This window comes from Watersipora subatra, chromosome 10 (assembly GCF_963576615.1).
Source record: "Watersipora subatra chromosome 10, tzWatSuba1.1, whole genome shotgun sequence".
Taxonomy (NCBI): domain Eukaryota; kingdom Metazoa; phylum Bryozoa; class Gymnolaemata; order Cheilostomatida; family Watersiporidae; genus Watersipora; species Watersipora subatra.
Window position 1 is genome coordinate 2,999,757 of NC_088717.1, and position 27,407 is coordinate 3,027,163.

Sequence of the window (27,407 nt, forward strand, 5' to 3'; positions counted from 1 at the left end):
GATATCGAATTGGTTTAACAACTCCACGCCCTGATCTAGTTACTGTTACAGGAGTATCAGTTGTGGCGGCGGAGTCGGCGGGTGTCGAGCGAGCTGGCGGGTCACCTGGCTTGTCATCTGAGGTGGTAGACATAGCAGATGGTGGCAGAACCACAGCATCAGCAACATGGTTATCAGCAGGGGTCGGTATGTGTAGCAGGTGGCGACGGTTACGTCTGTATGTTTTGTTGTTCTGCTGCACGACATACGATCAGGAGTTGGCTGTTTCAACTATAGTGGCAGTGGTGTCAGAAAAGCCTTTGTCGGTCTGCATACACACGGTATCACCTGGTTTGAGTGTCGGGAGTGTAACAGCAAAGTGATCAGCGTATGATTTCTGACGAGCACGCTCTTGTGACAGCTTATGTTGAGCTGCCTCAGAGTCCATGATTGTGGGTCGTAGGAGCATCTCAGCCCTCGGTATCGGTGTGCGAGTTTGGCAGGATATGTTTCTCTGAGCTGGCAAGCCCATATCCTTTCTCGGCGTGTTGCGTTGGTTAAGTAGAGCCATGTAGATGTCTCCACCCTCCTTGAACGTCTTCTCAAGCATGCGTTTGGCTGTCTGAACAGGTTTCTCTGCAAGTCCGCTGCTGGATGTGTGGTAGGGGCTAGATCTTACGTGTTCGATATTCCACGCTCGCATGAACTTTTTGAACTCCTCAGAGCTGTACGGCTGACCACAATCTGATATTAGAGTCACTGGTCTACCAAATCTTGCGAGATGGGCTTTCAGTTTCTTAGTCACGGTCGCTGCAGAGGTGTCACAAAGTGTGTCAATTTCATACCAGCCTGAGAATAAGTCTACAGTCACCAAATATGTAATCGATTTCTAGTAGAACATGTGAGTGGCTACGATGCTCCACGGTTGTGACGATACAGGATACGATAGTAACGGTTCTCTTGGCTGGTGATTTTTGGATGTCTGGCATATACTGCAGATAGCTAGTGCTTTGTCCATGTCACTACTCATGCCTGGCCAGAATACTATGTCATTGGCACGTCGCTTGTTTGCTTCGATGCCAATATGTCCTCGATGGAGCTGCTGGATATAGTTGTCTTTAAACGATTGAGGTACGATAGCACGCTCATCTCTGTCGACTACACCATTCTCAACAGCGAGTTCATCACAAAATGTGGAATACGGCTTGATATCTTCGGCTACACTGGTTTCCTTTTTTAGCCATCCAGTCAGTATGAGTTCACATATCTTACTGAGTACGGGATCACTAGTTGTGGCTTGCTGTAGCTCTAGATACTTCTGGTCGGTTATCGGCGTTACGGTGAGTATGTCAAAGTCTATCTGTTCGTTATTGTCATTGTCTGGTGGATAGACGTGAGACATTGTTTCAGCAAGGTATAGTGTCTTGCCCTTCTTGTATACGATGTTTAGACGATACAGCTTCAGCTGTAGTAACATACTCTGAAGTCTCCTAGGTACTGCGGATAACGGCTTATTCATAATCGATACGAGCGGCTGATGGTCGGTTTCTACGGTAAAGTCTCTGAACATAAAGTCTCTGAATCAGTTGCAGGCAAATCTTATGACCAGCAGTTCTTTTTCTATTTGAGAGTAGCGTTTCTCGGTATTGGTCATAGCTCGAGAGGCAAAACTGACAACTTTATTGTCTTGAAGACAGGCTGCCACCAGCCCAGATTGCAAGGCATTGCAGGTAAGTGGTACTGGCTTATTGATGTTGTAGTAGGTAAGAGTCGTGTTCACAATCTCGTCTTTTATGGCTTTCAGCGCTTGGGCGTGCTGTGACTCCCAGGCCCACGCTGTGTTTTTCGGAGTAGGTCATTTAGTACGGTGGTCTTCTCGCTCAGGTGCGGTATGAACTTGGCGAGATATTTGACCACGCCCATGAACTTCTCTAGTTCTACATTAGTTGGGCTTGACATGTCGGTGATTGCCTTGACCTAAGCAGGATCAGGTTTCAGTCCCTGATCAGTTAGTACGTGCCCTACATATTGGACTTCGATCGTCTCATACTTGCATTTACGCCGCGACAGCTTGAGGTTTATCTCCTGCAGTTGTGTCTTTACTCTTCTGACGTTGGAGTCATGTTCATCCTCGGTCTTACCAGCTATTACAATGTCATCCATTATTATTTAGTACGGATAGTCAGTCAGCAGCTGTTCTATAGCGCGCTGATATACGTCAGAAGACAAGCAGAGTCCCACCGGCATACACAGATATCGGTATCTGCCAAACGTTGTACCAAATGTGATAAGGTATGACGAGCTCTCTGCTAGTGGTTTATGGTAGAAAATTTATTTTGTGTGAACTACAGTTAAGTGCTTAGCTCTAGGTATGTCTGCTGCTACCAATTGTGACATTTACGACCATACGCTGGACACTGTTTCGGTGGGCACCGTTTCCCACAGTTACGGCATGACGAAGTGCCATGACTACTTGCAGTTTTGGGTCGCGTTGACGACTTAGCGTTATTACTACTACAGTTAGTGTTACTGTTACTCGGGCGTTGTGTATACAATTTGTGTTTTATTATGCCTACGATCGGTTTACTGAATTTGGCTGCCTTCTGCTCCGAAGACTCGTATATCTGACAAGTTTGTATAGCTTTGGCTAGTGTTAGGTCACTGTTTCCGAGTAGTTGCTTATGTACATTATTATAACGTATACCTGATACAATTCTGTCATGTAACAACTCATCTTGCAAGTCTCAAAAATCACATTGCGCAGCTTTAGTTCTAATGTCTGCTAAGAAAGTTTGGAATGGCTCACCTTCCTTTTAGCTGCGTGCATTGAATCAATGGCGTTCTAGAACGACATTGGTGATCGGCCTGCAGATCTCTCTGAACTTCCGCTTTAAAGTTGCTACCTGCTCTCTGGTTTCTTTAGGTACAGCTACAATACCATGTCCCGCATCTTTTGCTATTGCTTCATTGTACGTGAGCAACTGTTCTCTCTATCGTATCTGGCCCTGTCAGATTAAGCAGCATATACGCCCTGGCAGCCTCTGGTTTGTCACTATATATGGCATTGACATAAATGTCATATTCTTGCTCAAATATCCGCCAGTTTTTGGACACATTTCCTTCGAACGATAGTGGCTGTGGCCTTGTCAGTCCACTGTCCATGACTGACTAATAGGCCGACTCGTGACACCATGTAATATGTTGGTTATAAGTTGCTCAAGTAAGGAATATCGTTTGGAGAATTAAAACACAGTTTATTGTTCACGAGGTATAGACCAGAAGGAAGTTACAGTACAAGACACTTAGTTTTGAACAAAGCTGATAAAGCTAATGCATAATATTATAATAAGAGTCACGTGATTAGTAGAGTTAGAAGGCGCCGATGCGTAGAATATGCATCAAATGTTACAAACGCATATATATCTGGACAGGATTGGTCTACGAAGACAAAAATGACATCAAACTGTAGCTGATGTTTTAGCCTTTTATTGGTCTTAATTTCTTTAAATTGACCTTTTTAACGCAACCACATCTTTAAGGCAAAGGATTATGACATAAATAATGTACAATAACCTAGGTCAACTACAATTATATAGGTCATCCACAATAACATAAGCCTTTTAAGTTAATACTGTTAATACTTGTAACTTATGAGATTATCCGCAGTTAACCTCATTATTATATGAAAAATGTCGCTGTTTTTTGTCTAACTAACATATATATTGTAAAGGATCTGACTCCGGTAGCTGAGTCAGCTTTACTTCCTAACAAGGGAGTCGCAACCTGGGCTACTGGCTGACCTTGTCCGAGGCCTGATTGACCTGCCTGTGGCGGTCAAGTCAGTCCAAGACAAGAATCTAGTAGTCAGGCTTGCTCCGAAACCAAACCCCCGGCCTGCCTCTGGATCTCTATCCCAGGCTAGTCTGGATCCACTAATGGCTGGTCTTAAGACTGGATCTCTAGTGCCATGGCACACCCGATCGAGTCTAGACAAGGCCGTGGATCGCCTCCTAGCCTTCTTAGAGTCACCCTGGCAGTTCCGTCTGTTGGTTGCACTGAGCCTGCTTGTACAATCGGTGAGCCAACCAGGCAGGCGTCAATAGAAGCAGTTCGTATGAGTATATAGCAGTTTATTATCAATATCTTCAATACAAGTATGCACAAGTATGAGTGGAATCAAGCACACCCTGCCTGTCTACCGCGCTGGCTTATATAGCCAGCGCCTATCGTTTAACTCCGCCTACTGATCTATTTATATCACAAAGGATATGCCAGATATAACAGGATGGTTATGTAACAAAAAGGCAGTTCAGTAATACAGTTATATAATAAAAAGGCAGTTCAGTAATACAAGGGCAGTTCAGTAATACAGTTATATAATAATAAAAAGGCAGTTCAAGTATGCAATAAGGGAAGTTCGAGAGGTTCGGTTAAATGATAGTGCGGATATATATATGAGTGCAGTAAATAGTACACAGGCATGTCCCGGTCCTCCACAATATTAACTAATCTTTGACAAACATTGGAGCATGGACTCCTTTTGATCAGCCCGCGTACTTAGTTTAAACAGTCCTGTTTGTAGTAACATTTTATTCATTAGATACAACAAAATAATAACAACAGATTTCCAAGTGATCCACATCTGTTTACAGGTGGTCTCAAGGTTTCACGTTTAATAAAATCCAACCTCATCAGCCACTTCATACCATTCCTCCCACTTGAGAAGAGACATGTTCGACAATGCATCAATGAAGAGCTTATGAAGAGAGATGTTGAGTTTAAGAAGAGGGACGAGCTGATAGAGGAAGTAATAAGTCAGTTAAGCTTTACACCAGAAGATGTGGAACTCTACTCTACCTCAGGATGTAAGCGAGTAAGCGCGAAGATTGATCTGGTTATGGAAGAAGACTATTACCAAATCAGAGAGGAAGGAACTTATGACAAAAGCGAGTTATAGTTGACATCTATACCATTATTTTATTACCGTTCGACGGTAATAAAAAGGTTTTTGCACAAAATATATTTTTTATTTAGCGTATACAACATTTACCTCTTCAACTTTTAAATGAATGTGTTTGCTTATTTTTATGCGTGTCCGGCCAATGCTCAATTCACATATTTTCAAGGTTGTAGTTAACATATGCAGCATATACCACTTTAACTTTTGAATGAAATTTATTGTTTATTTTTGTGTGAGATGGACCAATACATAATTCAAATATTATAAAGCTTGGGGCAAAGCTAAAACAGATTGTTAAAAAACATTTCTTACTTCTTACGCTACATTTAAAGCAGCTTATACCCTTTGGTATCTGATGTTGTTGTAATTGGCTGAGTTTCTTTAGCCAATAAATTCGAGTAACTTAGTTTAGAATTAGTCTTTATATATATATATATATATATATATACATATATATACTGTATATATAAAATTGTCTCCTCACCTGGTTAACCCATATGGGTGGTAATTTCTGCTCTAACCCGGGTCTCCTACCAGAGACCTGGAAGTTTGAGCACGCATATCAAGATCTTAGCTGTTCCCAATAGCGCACTTTTCTGCAACTCACCTGAGTTGATTGCTGTTGGTATTTAAGCAAGCCACATTTTATTCACCGGTTTTATTGCGCCCTGTGCCCCAATGACTACTGGAATTACAGTTGTTCTTACATCCCAGCATTTTTCAATTTCTTCTCCAAGAGGGAGATATTTCTCTACCTTTTCTTTTTCTTTGCTGGCTATATTGTAGTCATTGGGTGGTGCTATATCTATTATAGTAGCCCTCTTGTTCTCCTTGTCCACCCCCACTATATCTGGTTGGTTTGCTAGGACATGATTGTCAATCCGAATGTAGAAGTCCCAGAGGATCTTAGCGCGGCCATTTTCATTTACCTTACCAGAAGCTTCCCACCAGTGTTCTGGTTTATTACGGCCATATTCATCACATAGACTTCTATACACAACACCTGCGACATGATTATGCCGCTCAGTGTATGCGTTTCCAGCTAGCTGTTTGCATCCACTGATGATGTGTTGGATGGTCTCAGGTGCATCTTTGCACAGTCTGCATCTAGGATCGTCTCTAGTGTGATAGATTTTCGTTTGGAGTTGCCTTGTTGGGAGCACTTGCTCCTGTGCTGCCATGATTAGTGACTCTGTATTGGCCGTTAGGTTTCCTTTGTTCAGCCACATATATGTCTGGTGAAGATCGCCAACCTTAGATATTTGTTGGTGGTAAACACCATGAAGAGGTTTCATGTGCCAGTCAATTTCCTCATCATTAGGGCGAAGCTCTATTGTCAGAGCAGCCAACTGAAATTCAGCTAGCAACTTATCTGAAGTGGCCATGGAGGCTGCATAGGCTTTGATGCTTTGTTCTTCCTCTTTCACTGTCTGCTGTACACTTTTGAGTCTCCTACCACCGTCTTTTCTATCCAGATACGATCTAGTAGTATCTGATTTTGGGCGGAGTGCTCCATGCATGGTCAGCAGTTTACGAGTTGCTATATCTGTTTCTTTGATGGCTTCCTCAGTTCACTTTATTATGCCTGCTGGATATCTTATTACTGGCAGTGCATAGGTATTTATTGCCATGACCTGATTCCTGGCATTGAGCTGGCTCCGTAGGACCTGCTGAAGGCGTTTCTTGTATTCGGTAATAGCTTTGTGACGTACCTCGGCTTTGTGGTTGATATTGCTTTGCATAATCTCCAAGTACTTGTACCCTTCTTCTATATCTTTGATGGTACCATTTGGCATTCTTAAGCCATCTGTGAGCATAGCATGGTCTTTTTTAAAAATTAGCCTTCCACATTTCTCAATGCTGAAGGTCATTCTAATGTTATTGCTGTATACCTGAGTGAGGTGTATTAGCGAATCAATGTCCCATTCTTTGTTAGCGCACAGCTTGATGTCATCTATATAGAAGAGGTATTTTATCTTGTTGCCACTCTTAAACTGGTACCCATATTGAGTCTTCTCCAGCATATTGCTTAGAGGGTTTAGGCATATGCAGAAGAGCAGCAGTGATAAGGAGTCACTTTAATAGATGCCACACTTGATTTTTACACTCGTCAGATTTTTGCCATTAGCCTCCAGTTCCGTTTTCCAATTGGTCATTGACATCTTGATAAATGCCACAAGACCAAAGTGAACATTGTACATGCTGATGCACTCAAGTATCCAACTATGGGGAATTGAGTCATAGGCCTTTTTGTAGTCAATCCAAGCCATGGCAAGATTGGTATGCCTTATCCTGCTGTCTTGACAGACTGTCCGATCCACCAGTAACTGTTGTTTGGCTCCTCGGGTTTTGCGCCAAATTCCTTTCTGAGCACTGGTCATATAGTGACTCATTTGCTCATCCAGTTTGTCTGCAACTATTCCTGAGAGCAGTGTCTAGGTGGTAGGCAAGCACGTTATTGGTCGATAGTTTTTGGGAATCGGCTCCTGCTTTGGATCATTTATCAGAAGTACAGTTCGTCGTTTGGTCAGCCATTCCGGAAGGTCGCCTTTTTCTATTAGGCATTCCCTTTGCCTATATATATATATATATATATATATATATAGATATATATATATATATATATATATATATATATATATATATATATAGATGTATATAGAGATATGAATATAGGATAACTAGTGGAATGCCTAGGGTTGCGTGGGTCTTAAAAATCAGCTTATAAATAGTGACAGGTAATGTAGTTGCTTGCCACTTGTCATTGGCCTGGCACATTGTCAATGGCTAATTTATGTAAGCTAGTTAGCAAACTTACTAGTAAGAGCCATGAGAGCAAGCTTTAATCACTTGCTTATCACAGTGTGGTATGCATATTTTCACCCTCATAGCGACATAAATTGCCCTATAAATCCAATAATGTCATGTAGCTTATTGATAAGATATTTGCATCGCAAATGGGAGATTGCAAGATCAAATCCAGCATCAAACGGATGTTTCATTTTGAAATTTTAATAGCTACAGCTAAACACACAAAATCACACAAACTTTGAGATCTATATAATTATATATAGATAGGTAGATAAAGTGAACATTGATAACAATGACAAGTCTATGAAAATGTACAATGCATATACCGTAGTCAAAGTTACCACTTGGGTGTTTGTTTGTGTGCTTTAATTTAATGTCCGGTGCTGTGCATACTAGAGTAATTTCTTCGAATGTTAGTTGTTGCGGTCTTTACAGAGCTTGCCTTCTGTTCCATTCTGGTTCTACTTCATAGGTCTTCTTCTAGATCACAGCTCTGTCCTCAGAGTCTGGGTGAATATTTAATGGCGTGGACAATGTAATTTATCTACCTTCCATTTCTCTCTGAGCGGCTTAGGGTATCCCTCTTTGGGTATCCGCTTTGGTGTCATCCCTCATATTGACTAGCATGATAAAAGCTGTCCTGGTTTGACTTGGACCCTACCTTTACCTGTAAGGAGGTTAGTGGAACGATATCCAAGCCAAAGAGTGTGTCATCTGTTATATTTACAAGAATGGAATCTTTCGGGGTTATGTCGTTGTCACAGGAGAGTCAGAAGATTTTATCTATCATGATGGTGAAGGAGTGAAGGTCCTCTCAGCCAGAGTTGTGGGTCAGTCTCTGACACAAGCTCATTTTCAGTGACGTAAAGCTTATTTTGGCCTCATATTGGATTATCTCCTTTTCTCCTTTCATCATTTCATACACCTGGTATAGTTAAGTTTCCATGATCTGGTATGGCCTGACAAATTTAGGTTGTTGCTTTGAACCTTTCCCTTTAAAAATGATTTCGACCATGCCCGATCTCAAACTTTGAACAGTGGTACAGCCTCTTTCGCAGGTCTTGACCCAGTTTGTCTTGTTCTAAGTTATTCTCCTGCCTTTTGCTTTCCCTCTTGTAGATCATTCTCTGTGAACTCAAGACAGTCAACGGAGTGTGACACATCTGGAGGTAGTTCGTGTTTTCTGCTCAACATTGTGGAATTGGCTGACTCCCTTGTGATTTGCTGTAGGGCTGACCTGACAGTCCTGAATATTTGTAGGAAAAATCGATCCCCCGTACTCATTTTTTGACTCACCAGTCATGCTTGCAGTGAATTCCCCACAGTCCTGTTTAGTCCTTTTACAATCGAGTTCTTCTATAGCCGATAGGGAGAGGACTGTGTCTTATCACATTGCCAAAGTTCATATCATGCTTGGAACGGTTCTCACTGAAATTCTCAAAATTTATGGCTTCTGGTATACCAAAATATGCGAAGATGGGTTCATCCAGCACTCGGACAATTGTGGTAGTTTCTCCATCTGATATTGGAATCGCATCATTCCACCGAGTGAAATGGTTAGTGAGCACAAGAACTTAAGTGTTTCCATCCTCAGTAATAAGCAGTGGTTTGCACAGGTTGATGGTGACAAATTGCCAAAGATGGCCTATGTATATGTAACCGTCCGGTGCAACCTCCTTCAAAGTTGCTCCGGGTTCATTACCGCCTGTTATTATTGATTATGGTAACTACCGAGTCGCCTTAAGTTGTCCGGGCTATATCCTTGCTAAGCTAACATAAGCCCTGTTCTGTGTCCTTGAAACAGATATCGGGTGGTGTCTGGGTGACCTCTTGGTAAGAAACAAGATTAATTTTTGCCAATAAAAGATGTGTATTTATTGTACAACGGTTTTAACCCGACTGCCCACTATACAATTTGAGCCACTTATACATACAATCGCTTGTAGATTAAACCCGGGTTAAAACTGGATAAAACTAACAGGTGCCAACTATGGTCCATTGTCCGGGTAAATAACAATATTATCGTTAATGCTATATACAAAATATAGTCAATATAATTTTATGAGTACAATTTAATGTCAATGCAGTCGATAAAATATTGATAATACCAAAACAAACTACAACATAAATGAAACACTAAAAATGAAACTATTATCGTTTGTTCTTTGGATGCAGTGTTTTTTTCCTGAATCTGCGACTGTCAGATTTTGCTGCATATAAATGGTTGTCTACTCTGCTCTGTGTCTGATTGGTTTTCTTGACGAGTCGACAATCTTATCATACTAGGACCAATCTGCCCAGGCTCATCATTTCTGGCCACAGCCAGCCTCATCAAATGGCAGTCATAACCTTGTTGGCACCAAAATGCACTTCCTGATGATTTCAAGACCTCCATGACTATCAATGACTTTCATAGATTACCCAGGGAGGTTTCCCTGCTTTTTTGGTCAGCTTCTGTGATTTGCAGTTCCTCGAGGGTGTTGAGGCTCAAATGCATTCTCATTCGTCAGAGTTGGGTTTCTTGTTTCACAACTCTGAGGTTTAGTCCTTCCTGTTTTTAATGGCCAGTTTGATTGGTCTCAAATTAGGGTCTTTGAGTTGTTGCTGTCTGAAATGTGTCCTGCTGGGCGCTCATACTTAGAGAGCTGGTTTCTCTTCTTGTCGAGGTATTTGGAAGCAAACGACTTTACTTCAAGTTCTAAATAGTCAGATATGATGTGAGAAATTTACACATTCTTCCTTTATGTGTCTCCTTCAGGGCTCTGCCAACAAGGTATTTCTCGACAGTAGGAAGTGGTTTAGTGGTGAAGGCTGCATCTCTTCTCAAATGTTGGCTGCATTGACAAGGCTTTACAAGAGCTGGCGGCTCAGGGAGACACTACCGAGCTTGAGACCAAGCAATCTTCCCCATTCTTTTTTGAGGTCGGCGGTGCTGACTAGGGTATTTACAATGCTCAGGATACAAGTTTGTGCTCTGTATCTGCGTGTTAATGCCGATTCTAGAATACTAGAATTTTCTTTTAACAAACATATATTTACCATTCTAACTTATAGACAGTGTTTAGTTTATTTTCGTGTGCTGTGTTTATTTCTATGTACTGTGTGTATTTCCATTTAATTCATACCGTACTGGCTGCAGCACCTACTACAGATCTATACTGATCGCAACAGTCTTGTTTCCTATGAGAGTTTAAGCACTTATATCTTCATGTATGGGTACGGTGTCTATTGATATGGATTCCTGCATAACACTAACTGCAGCGTTGAGCGTAAAGCCATGAAAGATTGGCATGTGTAATAAGAATGTGCCCAATTTATTCCATAGTACATCCAGCTAGACAGTGTAGTGTATTGAATAAATGCCTGCCTGCAAAATCGAAAGCTGCAAGTTAACATTCAGTTTGCAGCAAATTTCTCATTTTTAAAACTATATCGCTTTAACTGGACAGACAGACACTGAGATTTATATATATAAATGTATAGACTTTGCTGGTATACTCTGCAAGTCCCTCGAAGAGTGCACAAGTTACCATAGCTGAGGTAACATATGACTAAATAAAGTTATTTCTTTTAGTATTGATTAATTACCTAATTGTGAGTTGTTTGCTATACTATAAACAAACTTTTAGAAGAATTATGAAGTTACTTCAATAAATGTGAATTTGAAAATTCACACATAGCCTTAGCTCTATGTGAAAGATGCTAAAGAGCCTCAATTTAATACTTTTCATTTGGCAATTATGTACGTAGTTGCTGACCTCTGCTCTGCTACCCAATAAAAAAAAATCTTAAAGCAGTAAGAAATGTAAAATTTATTTTAAAGTGATAGTACCTGAAATATAGAGAAATTATCTATCAGCTCATAAACACTTGAAATGGAGTAACTAAGTGTTTTAGTTGGACGTAAAGATGTTAATCTAATGTCAAGTGGCCTTACAGACACTCTGATGCTACTAATATGATCTTCATTATACATTTCCAGGAAGAAGAAGGGTAGCATGGTTAACACACTTGGTGAGTAGTACACTATATGGGGGCTCCGGCTCACTTTGCACTCGATGACCTTTGTACTCACTGACCCTAATTTGTATCCCAAATTTGAGGTGATTAAAAATAAGAATAAAAACTATCCATAACAGAAATAATGAAAAAATAAATGATGAGGAAAAAATAAAATATGGGATATATGAGATGGATGGTTATTAATTGCAATATAAACTGAACCTCCTATAGCATACTACTCTAGCCAACTTCTTGTATTATGTACAACTCATGATAAATAGAATTAAATTTTTGACCAGTAAGAGCTTGTTGCAGTGCTAGAACATTACATACCATACAATGAGTATAGTAAAGATAAATCAATCAATGTAATATAGATACTGCAGTGAATCGGATGATTGGTCTTTAATACTTCCAGCCATTTTCATTTGTCAATCAGCAAAATATTTGGGAAAAATTTGTCTCATGAAACCTCAATGTTAGATCATAGACTCATTCTCAAATTTAGCAGTATTACCAATTTCACCAGCTTACTATCCCATGGGTTACTACAGAACTATTATGGGTGGTTACTGCTCTACCAATGATATAATTGATGGCACTGTGAGCAAAACTTAACGGAATGTGGAATGCTTTTTGCCCTTTATTGATAGAAGCCAACAATATTGTGGGACACACAATCACACATCTTTCGATTCCATCAACCGTAATAGTCAAAACCAATCAACTTCAAAAACGATGTCGAACAATGAGATGCTTGAGATTTAGCTCATTTTCGCGAGCCTGTTTCGTACAGTCGATCCATGAAAACAAGGCGTCGTTGTTTGAATTTGTTGATATAAAAATTGGCTATGAGAGCCTCGCGCTATGGGCCTCCTTTTGAACAGATCTGATGTCTATTGTCGAAACTCAATGTATAATAGGAAGTGAAATATACAAAGTGATGAAACACAACAAGATGAGTATGCCTGTTCCTAAGTGGGACAACAAACTTAAAGCTAATACCATGTCTTTATCAGCAACTACCTATGTACATTGTACCTTCCTTCCACTTGACAAAGGTCATGTCCAGCAAAGCATTGATAACACGATTACTTTAATAAGTGATAAGATTGTATATAAGAGGCAATGGAATGAAGATATCCTACACCTGTAAATATTTATGCCAGATGAGGAATTGTTCTCCAAAATGCATAGCCTGTAAATGATTATACCAAACAGGGAATGGAAAATTATGTCTGCCTTGAATTCATTATTTAGATGTAATTTTTGGAATTTTCTATAAATTTAATTAGCTAAAATGTTTATTATTGAGGGTATACAGTTTTAGAGCTATTCCAGTTTTGATTTTTCTCACTACTTTTTCAGCTACTTTCATTGATGAGCACTGTAACGCTTTGTGAATACATGAAACAATTGTATTGTGAGCATCAACTGTTTGGTTAGTGATTTGACACTATATCGCTATACGTATGTATTGACTGTCAGGCTAGCTAGATTTTTTCCCTCAGAAATATTTTTTACCGAGCTTTTGTGTACATAACACTGAACAAATGGTTGCATGAATGAAAAACCAATCGAACTGAAAAGGATACATTTTAGCGACGTGCGCAGTCCATCCTTTTCAAGATATCCAACAAGCTAGTAAACTCGCTGAAGAATGATGAGCAGAAATGCAAATTAAAGTCACAGTTCTTATTCTGTTTAAGGTTTACAAAAACCCAGAGGTTACAAAGTCATTAACAATAAATTACTAAAATAATAAAAACTGTACAATCATTTTATAATTTTCATCTCTAATTTAATGATAACAAAAATATTGACTCCATCTAGAGAAGCATTATCAAAGTTGTATCTAGTGTGAACTGGGATACAGTTCATGTAAAATATGCATTTGAGATATATTGCTATGCACTAGTAACTATTTCAAATGATTCATTCGCAGACAACTTGATGACATCATAAGTAAATCTACGTAGATACACCGGTGGTACTTTGGTGGCTGAGATCTTTACGCTCCTGAATTTGTGTTTGGACTGCCATCTCAAGAGCGGACAAAAACTCGGCGAGAGACACTACAGGTGCACGGAGATGAAGAGCATGAGCAAGAAAAGGAAGCTTCCGGATAGTCCTCCCACTGAGACCCTCTGCTGAGTAACATAAGTCACGGAGTTTAAATGAACATAAAGTGGCCGCGCTCCTCGTCTCACCAAAGGCTGCCAACGCTCTCCAATCAAATATCTACAAGAACGCAATTCTGAAACTTTCCGCGGTAAAGCAAAAACAAAAAAATAATTAAACTTTGGCACGAGGTTCGATATGGTTTTATATAAACTAGCGTCCTGGCAGTCCTGTGCCTCGAGAGAGAGAGATCGTCATGTGTAATAACTATGAGCACAATTATTCCACAATGCAACAAGGTGGTTGAGCTATGCAGTTGGCAGTGTGCAATGCTGCTGAGCCCTAATATCTGGGTTCGATTCCCATGTGATGCATTTTTTCCAACCTCTAAGCATGGCCTTAGACATGGACACCTTAGCCTTAGACAGCCTTAGCATAGACACAGTTCTTATTATAGTACGAGTTAGTAAAATAAGCTGCCAGATATGATTGACAATGGGCATCTAAAAATTATTAGGACATTTCCCGACTAAAAAATGTTGGATATATGCCTGCGTATAGTATGGTCTATTGCATCTATAATAGGCACCAGATAAGTAACAGCAATCATGTTGCCAAAGAATACTGTACAGTACGCGCTCCTACAACATAAAAAATCCGTTCACGGGATTTTTATGTTCTAACTATAAAAACAGTAAAATACATGTTAATTGCCTAATCCGTTCCAAGATCTTTCCAAACTCACTCTTTTGGGCATACAAGAAAAAAAAACTTGACTTGACTTTTCCAATTCGTGGGCTGTACCGTAGCTGCACCATTATTAGTTTACATCAACAACTTTTCTCCCTTTTATGATCATTCTCACTGGTTTTATAGACCATCGTTGCAGTAATTCTACGAAAAGTTGATGGAGAGCGCACATCTTTGACGTTCATTTACAGTAGTTTGCTAATTTTTCTAAATAGCGAGTGCACTCTTTAAAGTAAAACTAATAGCAAATGTTTTACACGTCTTCAAGAAAGCAAAAACCAAATATTTTACAAAAAAGCGATACTAACTGTTCATTTTTTATCTGTATACACGGAAGTCAAGACTAAAAAAAAGAGAACTTTCGAATATAACATAGGTGAAACCCTGTATCGCCTGCACCAATCGATCGTATTTGTATTCATGAACAATGCACGAGTACCCTATTCTCTGTTTTGCCGGCATCTGACAATCTATCACAACGAACTACATGTAGATTGTTGCGAAAATTGTACATATTTATATACCAGTAATAAGTAGAACGCTATTATATACGCACGCCGTTTTTTCTTTTGCAAGTGCAGTCAGATAGATTAATGTTCAAATCGAATTTGAGAACTCGCCTGAGTTGGCACTTTAAGTTATATGGAATTTTTTATGCAGAAGGAAGCAGAAACTTCACATTGTTTTTTTACGTTATCTGGAATTTACGTTATATGAGCGTCTACTGTACATTTGTCAAGACATAACGCTATACCTCTACCTGTTGATTTGATGAAATAATGCCAGTCTTGATGAGCTCAACCAGACACGACGTAAATATTTTATAAATAGCGGGTGGTGAAGGAAGGCCTATGTACTGTTTGATATCAGCTCTGTCAACAAAGGCTAAGTCTATCGCTCCAGTCACATTAGATGTGGTCAGGATGAGTACATTCGGGTATCTCTACAAAACAGACTTTTAGAGCACATGACGCAAAAACAAGAAATCTAATGAAGAGTCATAAAAAGTTTGATGAACATGTTTTGGAGCTAAAATAGTGATTGTCGTAATTAAGAAAGCTGGATCAACTGCGTCTATAGATTTTTATGATAAAGCGCGCAAGCATCTGGAGAAGACAACGTGAAACTGAAAAAGGCAAATTTACTGAATTAATTCGGCATCCACAACTTTCTACCTACATAAGCGGCATTTACAACTGTCCAATACAATGCTGTGTAATGTCCACAACATAAAATAATTTATTTGTCTAAATAAAATACTAAACACAATGGTAAATTAAAACAGGATGTTTGCCATATTTATTGTTATTTTATTACATATTATTTATTACATGTATATAATATAACAATTTAAAATTTACAAAAATATGCATTCAACAGTAAGACCGCATAACAAATATTCTTACTGGCACGACTAATGATATATATAACCCATAATACTTATTTACATGAGTTAATCTATCATAACTGCTATATAATAATCTAAGCATATCAATACAACTAGAAATATACAAAAACACCAGCATATATGGTGAAAAGATTTTATGCAAATTTAACCTTTGCTTTAGTAAATAAATATTTGAAATATCATCAAACAAGCCATTTTTCCAATGATTCGTGACAGCATTTGTCATTAAAAATATCCGAAGAGCTATCAACAGTTCTAAAAACTTGGTATTAGCTACAAGTAACTGTGAGCCAATACTGAATAGTTTGAGCTGATAAACAATTAGTAAACACAAGCAAACGCTAGACCATAGGTCACTGACAACAAACTTCACAACCAGAGGACTTGAACCTAACTTTAGAGCGCATCAAATTTGTGTTGCTATCGATTTAAACTCTTCAAGCAACAATGAAAATGTCTAGAAAAGATTAGTGTCGGTCTACTTAAGAAAACAAGCTAATAAGTTTTGACATATTTTAGTACAACCCTGAAAACGAGTTTATTCCACATGAAACAAATCACGTCCATAAGTTGTCGCATTTAATCAGACTGCTTCAAGCATACATAAAGTCTGGAAACTGTGAAGAGCCTTCTACATTTAAAAGGTAATTGATAACACCTTTACTTGTTACTTTGTTGGGTGTAACACAAGTCGCAAAAAGATAATACTTTCGAGGTCATTATTACCAAAGATACCACAGACTTGATTGTGTTTTAAAGGTTGACTTGCAAAAAAATCACTTACAGATATGTACATACAATCAAACCTTGGATTAGAATCACTATCTTTTACATGCAATGCTAAATTTTGTGAAAATATTTGTCTCATGTCAAGTAATTTGGCAAAAAATAGAATGTCCGCAAGTTCTCGAAACGACTTAAATCAGTACAGATGTACGTAAGCCTTCACTCAGGTTAACATTAAGTTAAAGTTAACATTGTTAATATTGTAAGCATTGCTTCATACCCTCCTTTTTTAGCTTTCAACCATGAAATTCACAAAGATTAGCGCAAGTGGTAGCAAAGGTGCAAAAAAAAGAAAAAAGGCAAATCCCTCCTAGTCTTAAATATAAAACCAAAGAAAACCTGAGCAAAAGTCTTTCTATAAATTCTTTAAAGGTTGACTTGCAACAAAATTCACATTACAGTTATTTGGTATCAAAAGATTTACCATGTCTTACTTTGTTGTGTTGTTGGTGCCACATATGAGAAAATGTGATTACAAGCTCTTAAAAGCTCAGAAATGAAAAGCCACCGAAGATTGGAATCTCTTTATTTCTCCGACGTAGCCATGAAATTTGGTTATCGTCTTGTCACGTGATGTTCTCCCGTGAATTGAAAGGGTAATAAGAAGCTCTATATAAAACTTATCGCAGCACTAGTCTATGTCAAACACTTCGGGTTTTACCGAAGACCCCGTATCAAATATAGATGCTTGCTACTTTACAGTTTTGTTTCGGTTTGGTCTAATCGGCAAGTCGTAATCTGATCATGTGACCCAATACTTCGCAAATAATTTCTGCAGCACTTTTCGATTATCACGAATGACCAACAGGCTCGTCATGATTATCAGACAATGATATGTACTCCTTCAAGCTAAGGCTAAAAAATTAAACGAATGTTTACGGTAAGTTATAAAATATCACTGCTAAAAGTGACAGCATTACAATGACGATAAAACAGACGCGTAAGAACAATTGACATGGTTTTATTGAATGCATGAAGTATATTTGTGAAATATTTCGATGAATAAGGTTGCATGAAAGTGTAAACAGAAACCATCTAACACAGCTACGTCACTTTTGTGCCGTTTTGGAAAGAGAATCCAAACTACGGCGGTCTCATGTGGCTGCGATTAATTGTTCATTTTTGAGCTTTTAAGAGCTTGTAATTACATTCCCACATATTTTACACCTACAACACAACAGAGTAAGACATGGTGAATCTTTTCATATCAAATAACTGTAATGTGAATTTTGTCGCAAGTCAACCTTTAAAAATGTCCTAAGTCATTCATCAGGTGAGGTGTTAAAAAAACTGTGAAGTAAGTGAATGTGGAATTGCCAACTATGACAAATAAAGGTAGGGTGAAAAACAATAAACACTCAAACAAAAAAAAATTTACAATTTGAAATCGATTCCAGGTTAGACTAGCTCCATATCTTATCGGCACTTTTACTCATGTACTGTCCGTTTCCAGGAAGGTTAACTGACAGCTCATCTAAGTACACGTCTTTATTGAATATTTATAATATTTCAATTTTCAGCAATTAATTTCATGTTAGGAAAATAAAAAACTAATTTTGGAGACAAAAGCATTAGCAATGCAAGCGCCAAGCTGCGACCGAAGGAGGTAATTTTTCGGCTAAACAGATGCATGATAAACGATAAGAATGCACAGGATTCGCCAATGCATGAATGTCAAATAAAAAGTGATTTTGTGACCACAAAGTAATTCTCTATTAATTATTATTTATTAATCTTGTTTTTGCGTTGTATACGAAGGTTTATATTGTGCGTCTGCTTAGATGCTGTAAAACATTACTTGAAACACCTATCATACAGTTTTTGGGAGTGAGAAACATATAATACTAAATGCTTCAAGCAATTGCATATATCATTAAAACAAATGCATCATATAGACCTACAGCCATAGCTCGACATACGAGCTTAATGCGTTCTGGTACTGAGCTTGTATGCCAATTGTCTGGTGTCTCAATACACTATTTATACAGTTATCATGAGGGATAATATAGAATTATCATGATAGATAACAGTGTTATCATGAGGGATAATGTAGAGTAATTATGAGAGATAACATAAGTTATCATGAGGCATAATATAGAATTATCATGAGAGATAACATAGAGTTATCATGAGGGATAATATAGAGCTATCATGAGGGATAATATAGAGTTATCACGAGAGATAATATAGAATTAGCATGAGGGACAATATAAAGATATCATGAGGAACAACAGAGTTACCATGAGGGATATTATAGAGAACTGAGGCTACACTGTAGCAAAAGTCATGGAAGAATTTAAATTCTTTACAAACACGGAATAAGTAGAAAGGAAGAAGAGCAGCCCTTGAAACAGAGTCACAATTGGTAAATGCTTGTGTGAATCATGTGCCACCTACCTTAATGGCATCTATCTGGGTGAGCAGAGCATTGACAACTCTGATTGCATCAGATGGCTCATTGCCGCCAGCTCTTCGCGCTGCCGTTAAACTCTCCACCTAATAAACATACCACTAGTTAAGCTCTTAGAAAATTGGCATACATGCTGCATTGCCAAGTTGTTATCATCATCTAAACAGCTTCAGGTATAGAGGTATTAGAGATGCCCTGATATCAGTACTTAAAATAATGGTACTGAAAGTGTTTGTGAATCAACATAGGGTGACTCAAGTTGTCTAAATCATTTCCAATATTTGAGTGATTCTGACTGAACCAACCTCATCCATTAGAATGCAGACAAGAGCTTCCGGGTCATCAATAAGCTCCTGAATCTTCTGGAACATCTTGACTACGAGTTTACCAGACTCTGAGAACCATTTGCTGAATAGTCCATGACTGTTTATTTCTACCAACTGGCCGTATCTGAACCTAAACATAATCACTAAACTTACCCCCAGCTTTTAGCTTGCTATCAACGAGCAACCATAGCAGAGGATAAACTGAATTACACGTTATGAGCTTGTGAAATTGCAACTACGTATTCTGCTACATAGCGAAAAATTAATGTCCTTACAAAAAACTGACCCTATTCAATATAGTTAACCAAAATAACATAACTCAACAAAGATGAGGACCTCTTAATCATAGGAATACTGCTAAGTTGTGAACAATGTATTTAACTAGATGAAAGCATGCTTACCTAGTGATCTATGTAATGCTGACGCAAATAAAGCTTTTTAACGTCCCTGAAGAATTTGTATCTTTCGTTGAAGCAATTAAAAATTGTTAGCTATGTTATACGATGTTTAACCAAGTAAAACCCATTAAAAAGCTACACTAAGTAATGTTTACCAACCTATCAGAGAGACGAATGCAAAGTTTCTGGGCCAAGGCTTTGCACAGTGAAGTCTTGCCAGTTCCAGGAGGGCCTGAAAGGATAAGATAACTCCATGATGCTTTACAATTTATTAAGAAATGCCTCATCATATACTAATTATCCCACCCCAACCATTGTAAGTTACTAATCAGTATTTCTAAAAAGCATTCATAACAACCACAATTAACAACTAGTACGGTTAAACCTCGACTCACGATCACAACAACCTGGGAATTTTAGCAAGTATTCAACTTTACATCTAAAATTATGTTCAATTTATGACTGCAGTTTGGTGATTAAAAGGTAAAAAGCATGAAACATGATAAAATATATAAGCTACTTGAGTTTAAAGTTTACCTATCAGTCAGAGAGGTTAATAAGTTTCCCTAAATTATTAACTGACATTTTAATATGCCATGTGGTACCACAGGGTTGCCGAAATACACATATTTATAAAATGTAACCAGGGTATTAAGAAAAAAGACTACTTTCCTTCGCAATGTGATATATATATAATATATATAGCTTATATTATATATTATATTTATTATATATAATATATTGATTTACAAAAAAACTGATAATAGGAAACTAGAATGACCTGAACTGAAACTTTTGTAAATATAAAACAAAGAGGTGAAAATAAGTTGTCTTACCATGGAGAAGGACAACTCGATTCCAAGAAATGATGTTGCTATTCACGTTAGCGGAAGAGAAAAGCATAGTTGTCCGTGCATAATGCAGAAGGTTGTTCTTTATTTCACTAGAGTAGAGTAAAGGTGAATCAAGGAATAATGCAGGGCACCTCAAACGATGCAACTGAGAAGGCAAAAACTACCACGAACAATCTAATACAATATTTTATGCCCTGAGCAGCTCACGCATGCTATGTACATGTACATATACATATATATGTACATGTACATATATATGTACATGTACATATATATGTGCATGTACATATATATGTACATGTACATATACATGTACATATAGATGTACATATATATGTACATACATATGTACATATATATGTACATATATATGTACATATATATGTACATACATATGTACATATATATGTACATACATATGTACATACATATGTACATATATATGTACATATATATGTACATATATATATGTACATACATATGTACATATATATGTACATATGTATACAGCCCGTAGTATGGGACTATAGTTCTATCGTTTGAAGAATAGTTTTATTTAGCTCTCAGCTACTGCCAGCGTCAAGGATGCAGTCATTTCTCTCATCAGAATGTATTTCAAAAGTACAGCCTGATGAAGGTATAGACCGCATCCTTGAAACTGATAGTAGTAAGTACAACATATTCTTTAAATACCTATGTATGTATATATTTATGTATAAAACTGATGCATGTAAATAATCATTTTAAACTCTGACTATTGACATGCCTGCCAAAAATCTGCCAGCAGCCGATAAAAGTGTACAAACATTACATAATACTTTAATATACACAGCTCTATATGATCAGAAACCTTTTGCCTTATTGAGACATGGTTATATCTGTGCATATATAGTGTTACATTCACTAAATATATTAAGTAGGAATGCACTACCAGCAGCAGACTGCGACACAAGAGATTATAAAACTTCTATTATCAACCTAATACACAAATCCCAGAGCTAAGAAATTAACAGCAGTGAGAATAGTGGAGAGATAATTTGGACATTCATAATATCTATATTAAACCTGCAAATGTTTAATTGATTAAACATTGAATAATTAAATTAATGTTTAAACTTGAAAATCCGGAATCTATACTAAAATTTTAGGAAAGCAAGCGATATCCAAATATACCTAAATACAAGGCACAAGCTGTGAAAGAGTTGACCAAATGGTCTCTCTCAAGGGCAAACACTGACAGAGCCTATGCTGAGTATTGTGACTAGATAACATCTGGGTGAAATGGGCATCTATACGGTGCATACGTGTACGTATGATACACACAAAAATCAACTTACGATCGGTTATGAACTGTTCAACATCTGTTGTGTTAAATATTAACAAATTTTACATAAATATCCGTCTCGACATACAAAGTAATTTTTAATAGACATCTGAATTTTTTCAAAACAACAGCTTTTTGAATAAAAGCAAAAAGCTGAAATTAAAACTAAAGTGTAAAAATGTTGGAAATGCTATGATATTATTAAATTTAGACTATATTCTAAATATGTGGCGGTTGTCGTAGCGACAATAGGTTTCTATTGACACTATGATATAGTAACAATAGAAACCTATTTCTACCTGATACAGTTCAGCGTTTACTTACTATTTAGGTTTTTAGGTTTAACTTATCAAATAGTTTATGTAATGCATTTGCATTAATCTATATTTATAAATCCTAATTTTTCATTATGTGGGTCTGTCTGTTAGTCCACATAAAATGCTAAGCGGTTCCACATTTTTCTCTACTTTCAAACTTCACGCGCACATAACTTTCTGCGCCTCGTGTCAGTTCGGTAAAAATATTTGGTTTCAAAACTCCATCTGTTTCCTGAGAACTTCTTAAACACCCACATGCTGTCTGCGGACTATCTGCGGGCTATCTTCGGACTATCTGCGGGCTACCTGCGGACTATCTGCCGGCTATCTGCGGACTATCTGCGGCTATCTGATTGTAAATAAAAGAAATCACATGCATCACAGGGCTTACTATTACTACTAGATGTAATTGTTTGTTGCATTCATCAAGGTTTTTGGGACGAAATAAACAAAACACAATGTATTCTTGGAATAATATTTGCTCCAATATTTGACAGCTATGACGTATGAAGCTAAAATCAGAATTGATAGCTTCGTGCGACGAGGTTTGACTTTACTCGCTGGCATTACCTGTCAAATATGAGGTTCTCCCAAAGTCCCTCCATCTCATCAGCTGGCAGCAACCAGTGAGTGGCAGCAGAAACTTCCTCCTGCCCCTCTATTTCCTCTGACCCAGGTCCATCTAGGTAAGTATGGAAAACATGCAAATGGCTAGTACAAATCATCCATGATTGTAAAGCTGCTACTAGTACTTTCTAAAAGAACTCAGCTACACTCTCCAACTGTATGAATAATTAGAGAATGACTGACCCGAGTAGGTGTATAATTTACAATAGCAAGTGAACGGAGAAATAGGAACCAATAATACTTCACACAACAGTTAACTTTCAAATTAAAGTCCCTCACTTTAATATACTCTAGCAAGAACAACTTCCAGCATTACATTGACATTGTTTGTAAACGAAAATGTTTGAAACTTCTAGAATGGTGTCAAGGTCAACTTGTACGAACTGTTGAAAAAGAAGTAAAATTATGACAAATCTCTTAAATTCAGTAAACTAGTTTTAGAACTCCGGCACCAGCTACCTGCAAGGGAATGTGGTCGGGAAGAACCTTTAAACTTTTATGTACTATTTTACTATACTTAAAGGTTGACTTGCAACAAAATTCACATTGCAGTTATTTGGTATCAAAAGATTCACCTTACTCTGCCTTACTCTGTTGTGTTGTAGGTGCCAAATATATGGAAATGTGATTGCAAGCTATTAAAAGCTCAAAAACGAAAAGCCGCCGTAGATTGGAATCTATTTATTTCTCTGACTTAGCCACGAAATTTGGTTATTGTCTTGTCACGTATGTTCTCACGTGAATTGAAAGGCCAATACAAAGCTCAATATAAAACTTATCGTAGTACTAGTCTATGACAAACACTTCGGGTTTTACCGAAGACCCCGTATCAAATATAGATGCTCGCTACTTTACAGTTTTTTTTCAGCCTGGTCTAATCAGTAAGTCGTAATCTGATCATGTGACCCAATACTTCGCAAATAATTTCTGCAGCACTTTTCGATTATCACAAGTGACCAACAGACTCGTCATGATTATCAGACAATGATATGTGCTCCTTCAAGCTAAAGCTAAAAAATTAAACGAATTTTTACGGTAAGTTATAAGATATCACTGCTAAAAGTGACAGCATTACGATGACGATAAAACAGACGTGTAAGAACAATAGACATGGTTTTATTGAATGCGTGAAGTATATTTGTGAAAATATTTCGACGAATAAGGTTGTAAGAAAGTGTAAACAGAAACCATCTCTCACAACTACATCACATTTGAGCCGTTTTGGAAAAGGAATCCAAACTACGGCGGTCTCGTGTGGCTGCGATTTTCTGTTCGTTTTTGAGCTTTTAAGAGCTTGTAATCACCTTTCCACATATTTTGCACTTACAACACAACAGAGTAAGACACGGTGAATCTTTTCATATCAAATAACGGTAATGTGAATTTTGTTGCAAGTCAACCTTTAAAGACATTCACAGTGGGGCTCGCTCTGCTAGTTTGCTTTGCCTTGTGCTTATGAAAATACTGTTAATATGGGCACCAGCTATATACGTCTAGGTTACAGAACATCTTAATGATCTTAAAGAAACTTGCAACAGAAATAACCACATAGAGAAGGTAATTCTTCACTGAGTAATGACGAGCCAAATTACTGACTATCCAACTCCGCACAACACTGATAAACAAGCTTGCGGTTTTCTTGAAAGCATTTTCATAGATTTAGGTTTGAACTTCATGAATTTGACAACAAGGAGAGAGGGCCGATCAAACTAAAGATATGATTACAGTTTTACTTTCGCTTCAATTTTACTTTCACTTTAGTTTTACTTTCACTTTAGTTTTACTTTACTTTTAGTTTTACTTTTACTTTACTTTAACTTTCACTTTAGTTTTACTTTCACTTTAGTTTTACTTTCACTTTTAGTTTTACTTTCACTTTAGCTTTACTTTTAGTTTTACTTTCACTTTAGTTTTACTTTACTTTTAGTTTTACTTTCACTCTAGTTTTACTTTTAGTTTCACTTAGCAATTATAGGCTTGACAGCTAAACTGGAAGAAAAAGTCTCACTCACCCTGGTGGCACTGATACACATGTATGCTCGTCTTGCATTTAGATAAGTCCATATTTGCATCACAGTCATCTTCAGAGACAAGAATAGATTCTATATGCTCTGCTAGAAATGCATCATTCGGAAAGCTGGTGTATTTATCACCACAACAGACTTTCTAAAAACAAAAACGATGAAATACCAGCATGAATATGTCTGCGATGATCTAAGAAACGATAGTTGAAAAACAGAGTGCACTTGAAGAATATAGTGAACGCAATCAGAGTTGATCTGCAGAATGGAACACAATCGTATTTTTACATATGAGAGCACCAACATACAAGAAACTCGAGCTATGACCTGACCTTTTACCAAGTTTCTTCCTTGAGGTACGAGTAACATTTGAGATATACCTCAAGTCCTCATGCTCAAGCCGCGAGGCTTGTGCTCAAAAACATATGACTAACGAAAGAAAAAATAATCCTTTGACAAGCTGCCTGCGGTATCTAGCGGCCCTTACCCAACAAGCCGCATATGCCCACAGACCACAGCTAACGACTGAGGTTTTGTCGTCCTTGACCCCTTCAGCAGCGAGAGTGTTGAGACGGGTTTCGCTATACCCCCGTCCTCTTGAATAAGAAAACAGGCTACATCAGTACATATGAAAAGAATTTTCTTTTACTTCCAAGTTCGAATTAAAATTACTGAACCCTTGCATCAAGAACTTACTTGCCATGTCTCAGCTAGATTTTTATCTGCTTCGATGTCAGCAGATATGAACACGCTCCCAACCGCTTGTCTCTCACTCGTGTGTCACGAATTCATATTGAATTAGAGCGATAAATTCTTCTTTACTCTAAAGTATTCCATAAACATGACCTTGAAAATAAACGAGTAGGTCGCCAAAACCCTGTACATAAAAGTGTATAATGACTGCAATTCTATGGTTATAGCGCGGAACTGAGCAGAGACCACATTTATCGAGAAGCCGCCCTGAGCCCCACGTAAGTTTTAAAAACTTGGCTTTAGCCGCGGTCTATGACCTTGAGCCAAAAGCCGCGCCCAACGACAAGCCGCGCGGCTTGATCATAAGGACTTACGGTAAGCGTACCAATGGCGTATCTCGATGGTCACTACAATATATGGACAAGTATACGAGAGGATGCTTTCGAGAACAGTATCACTCGGTTTTTCTTCTCGAATCAGTTTGAAAAAAGTTTTTAACAGGTTGGCTAAAAGCTATAGTGATTGCGAGGCAAAAGTCTATAACCGGAAACAGATACTACAAAAATATGACAAAATTAAAGTTTAGGAAAATATTAAAACTTAGCTTCAAGTGTGTGTTTAGTAAGCTAAATTCATTGAAGTTACATGTAAATTCAGAGTTTCTATTACGCAGGGTCCCAAAAATTTAATGTACCAAATATATTGCTCTCAAGTCTCTCAGACTGCCGTTATCAACAGCGTCTATTTTGAAGGTAAAAACTCCATTCAATAGCGTAAATAGTAATGTTACATTTCATTGCAGATCATAGCAACTAAATGGGTATTTGTTAATTTGTTGGTGTAGGTACTAAATTATAACCATTAAAACACTTCTTTCCACAGTAATATCCTCTTTAGACGGTTTCTTTCGCAATATGGTAACAAGTTAATTTTACTTATTTGTTATTATATAGGATAATAAGAATAGCGCCTTGGGATGCAAGTAAATTAACATACGAGATCTGTCCCAGAACGCATTAAACTCGTATGTCGAGGCATGACTGTAGTAATGATTCTCGAGGTGTAAAGGAACTCTAGGAAGGAAGATTTATGGAATAAAACCACTAACACAAGTAAAGTAGAATGCATGCATTCAATCTGTGCAAAACTGCTAAATAAATGCTATAGTTGATCAGCAACAAAAAAGCGCTATTTAAGGAAATGATAATAATAATAAACGTGCGAATAGAAAATCAATGTTAGAAATTACCCGAAAAAAAACTGAAGTCAAAGCAAGCGATTACCATATCCAAGTTTTGAAACAGGATGTTGGTTCCCACTAATAAACTATACAGTTTTTATACTTACAAACAAAAAACTTTTAGCAATAGAGAGCTATATCCATAGCAACCGATCCATGCAGAAAAAGATTAAAATATTAATGCACTGTTTACTAACTTCTTTATTTTCGAAGAGAAATTGTGTGACTTTCTCTTTAATCTTGCTCACTCTAGCTGTACTGGATTGCTTGGCACAGACTTCGACTTCAAGAGACTCCTTGAAATTTTCTCTGCCGCTATCCAAGGTATCCCCATTGCACATTTCCATAGTCCAGCAAAAACTAATAAATCAACATGACCA

General features: G+C 37.6%; 1 protein-coding gene across 2 annotated transcripts; it reads right to left on the bottom strand.

Annotated features, from left to right (window-relative positions):
* Positions 1-13,481: 13,481 nt before the first annotated feature.
* On the bottom strand, positions 13,482-27,383 carry LOC137406225 (pachytene checkpoint protein 2 homolog). Of its 2 annotated transcripts, none has more exons than XM_068092759.1 (9): positions 27,225-27,383; positions 25,086-25,239; positions 23,017-23,128; positions 20,788-20,894; positions 20,111-20,183; positions 19,533-19,683; positions 19,215-19,313; positions 15,384-15,566; positions 13,482-13,993 (listed from the first exon to the last, which is right to left on the bottom strand). In XM_068092759.1, exons 1-9 carry the CDS (start codon positions 27,372-27,374, stop codon positions 13,724-13,726), a joined length of 1,299 nt encoding a protein of 432 aa, XP_067948860.1. In that variant the 5' UTR covers positions 27,375-27,383; the 3' UTR covers positions 13,482-13,723. The 2 variants fall into 2 exon arrangements, with proteins under 2 accessions (XP_067948860.1, XP_067948861.1); XM_068092760.1 differs by lacking the exon at positions 27,225-27,383 and adding an exon at positions 25,427-25,475.
* Positions 27,384-27,407: the final 24 nt, after the last annotated feature.

What these genes read in the sequence shown, in the direction of transcription:
- LOC137406225 (XM_068092759.1), bottom strand. Translation starts at nt 27,374, where the DNA reads ATGGAAATGTGCAATGGGGATACCTTGGATAGCGGCAGAGAAAATTTC. An exon ending in TCGAGTTGTCCTTCTCCATG is followed by an intron (nt 20,184 to 20,787) that starts GTAAGACAACTT and finishes TTATCCTTTCAG; the next exon opens with GCCCTCCTGGAACTGGCAAG. An exon ending in TCTGCATTCTAATGGATGAG is followed by an intron (nt 19,314 to 19,532) that starts GTTGGTTCAGTC and finishes TATGTTTATTAG; the next exon opens with GTGGAGAGTTTAACGGCAGC.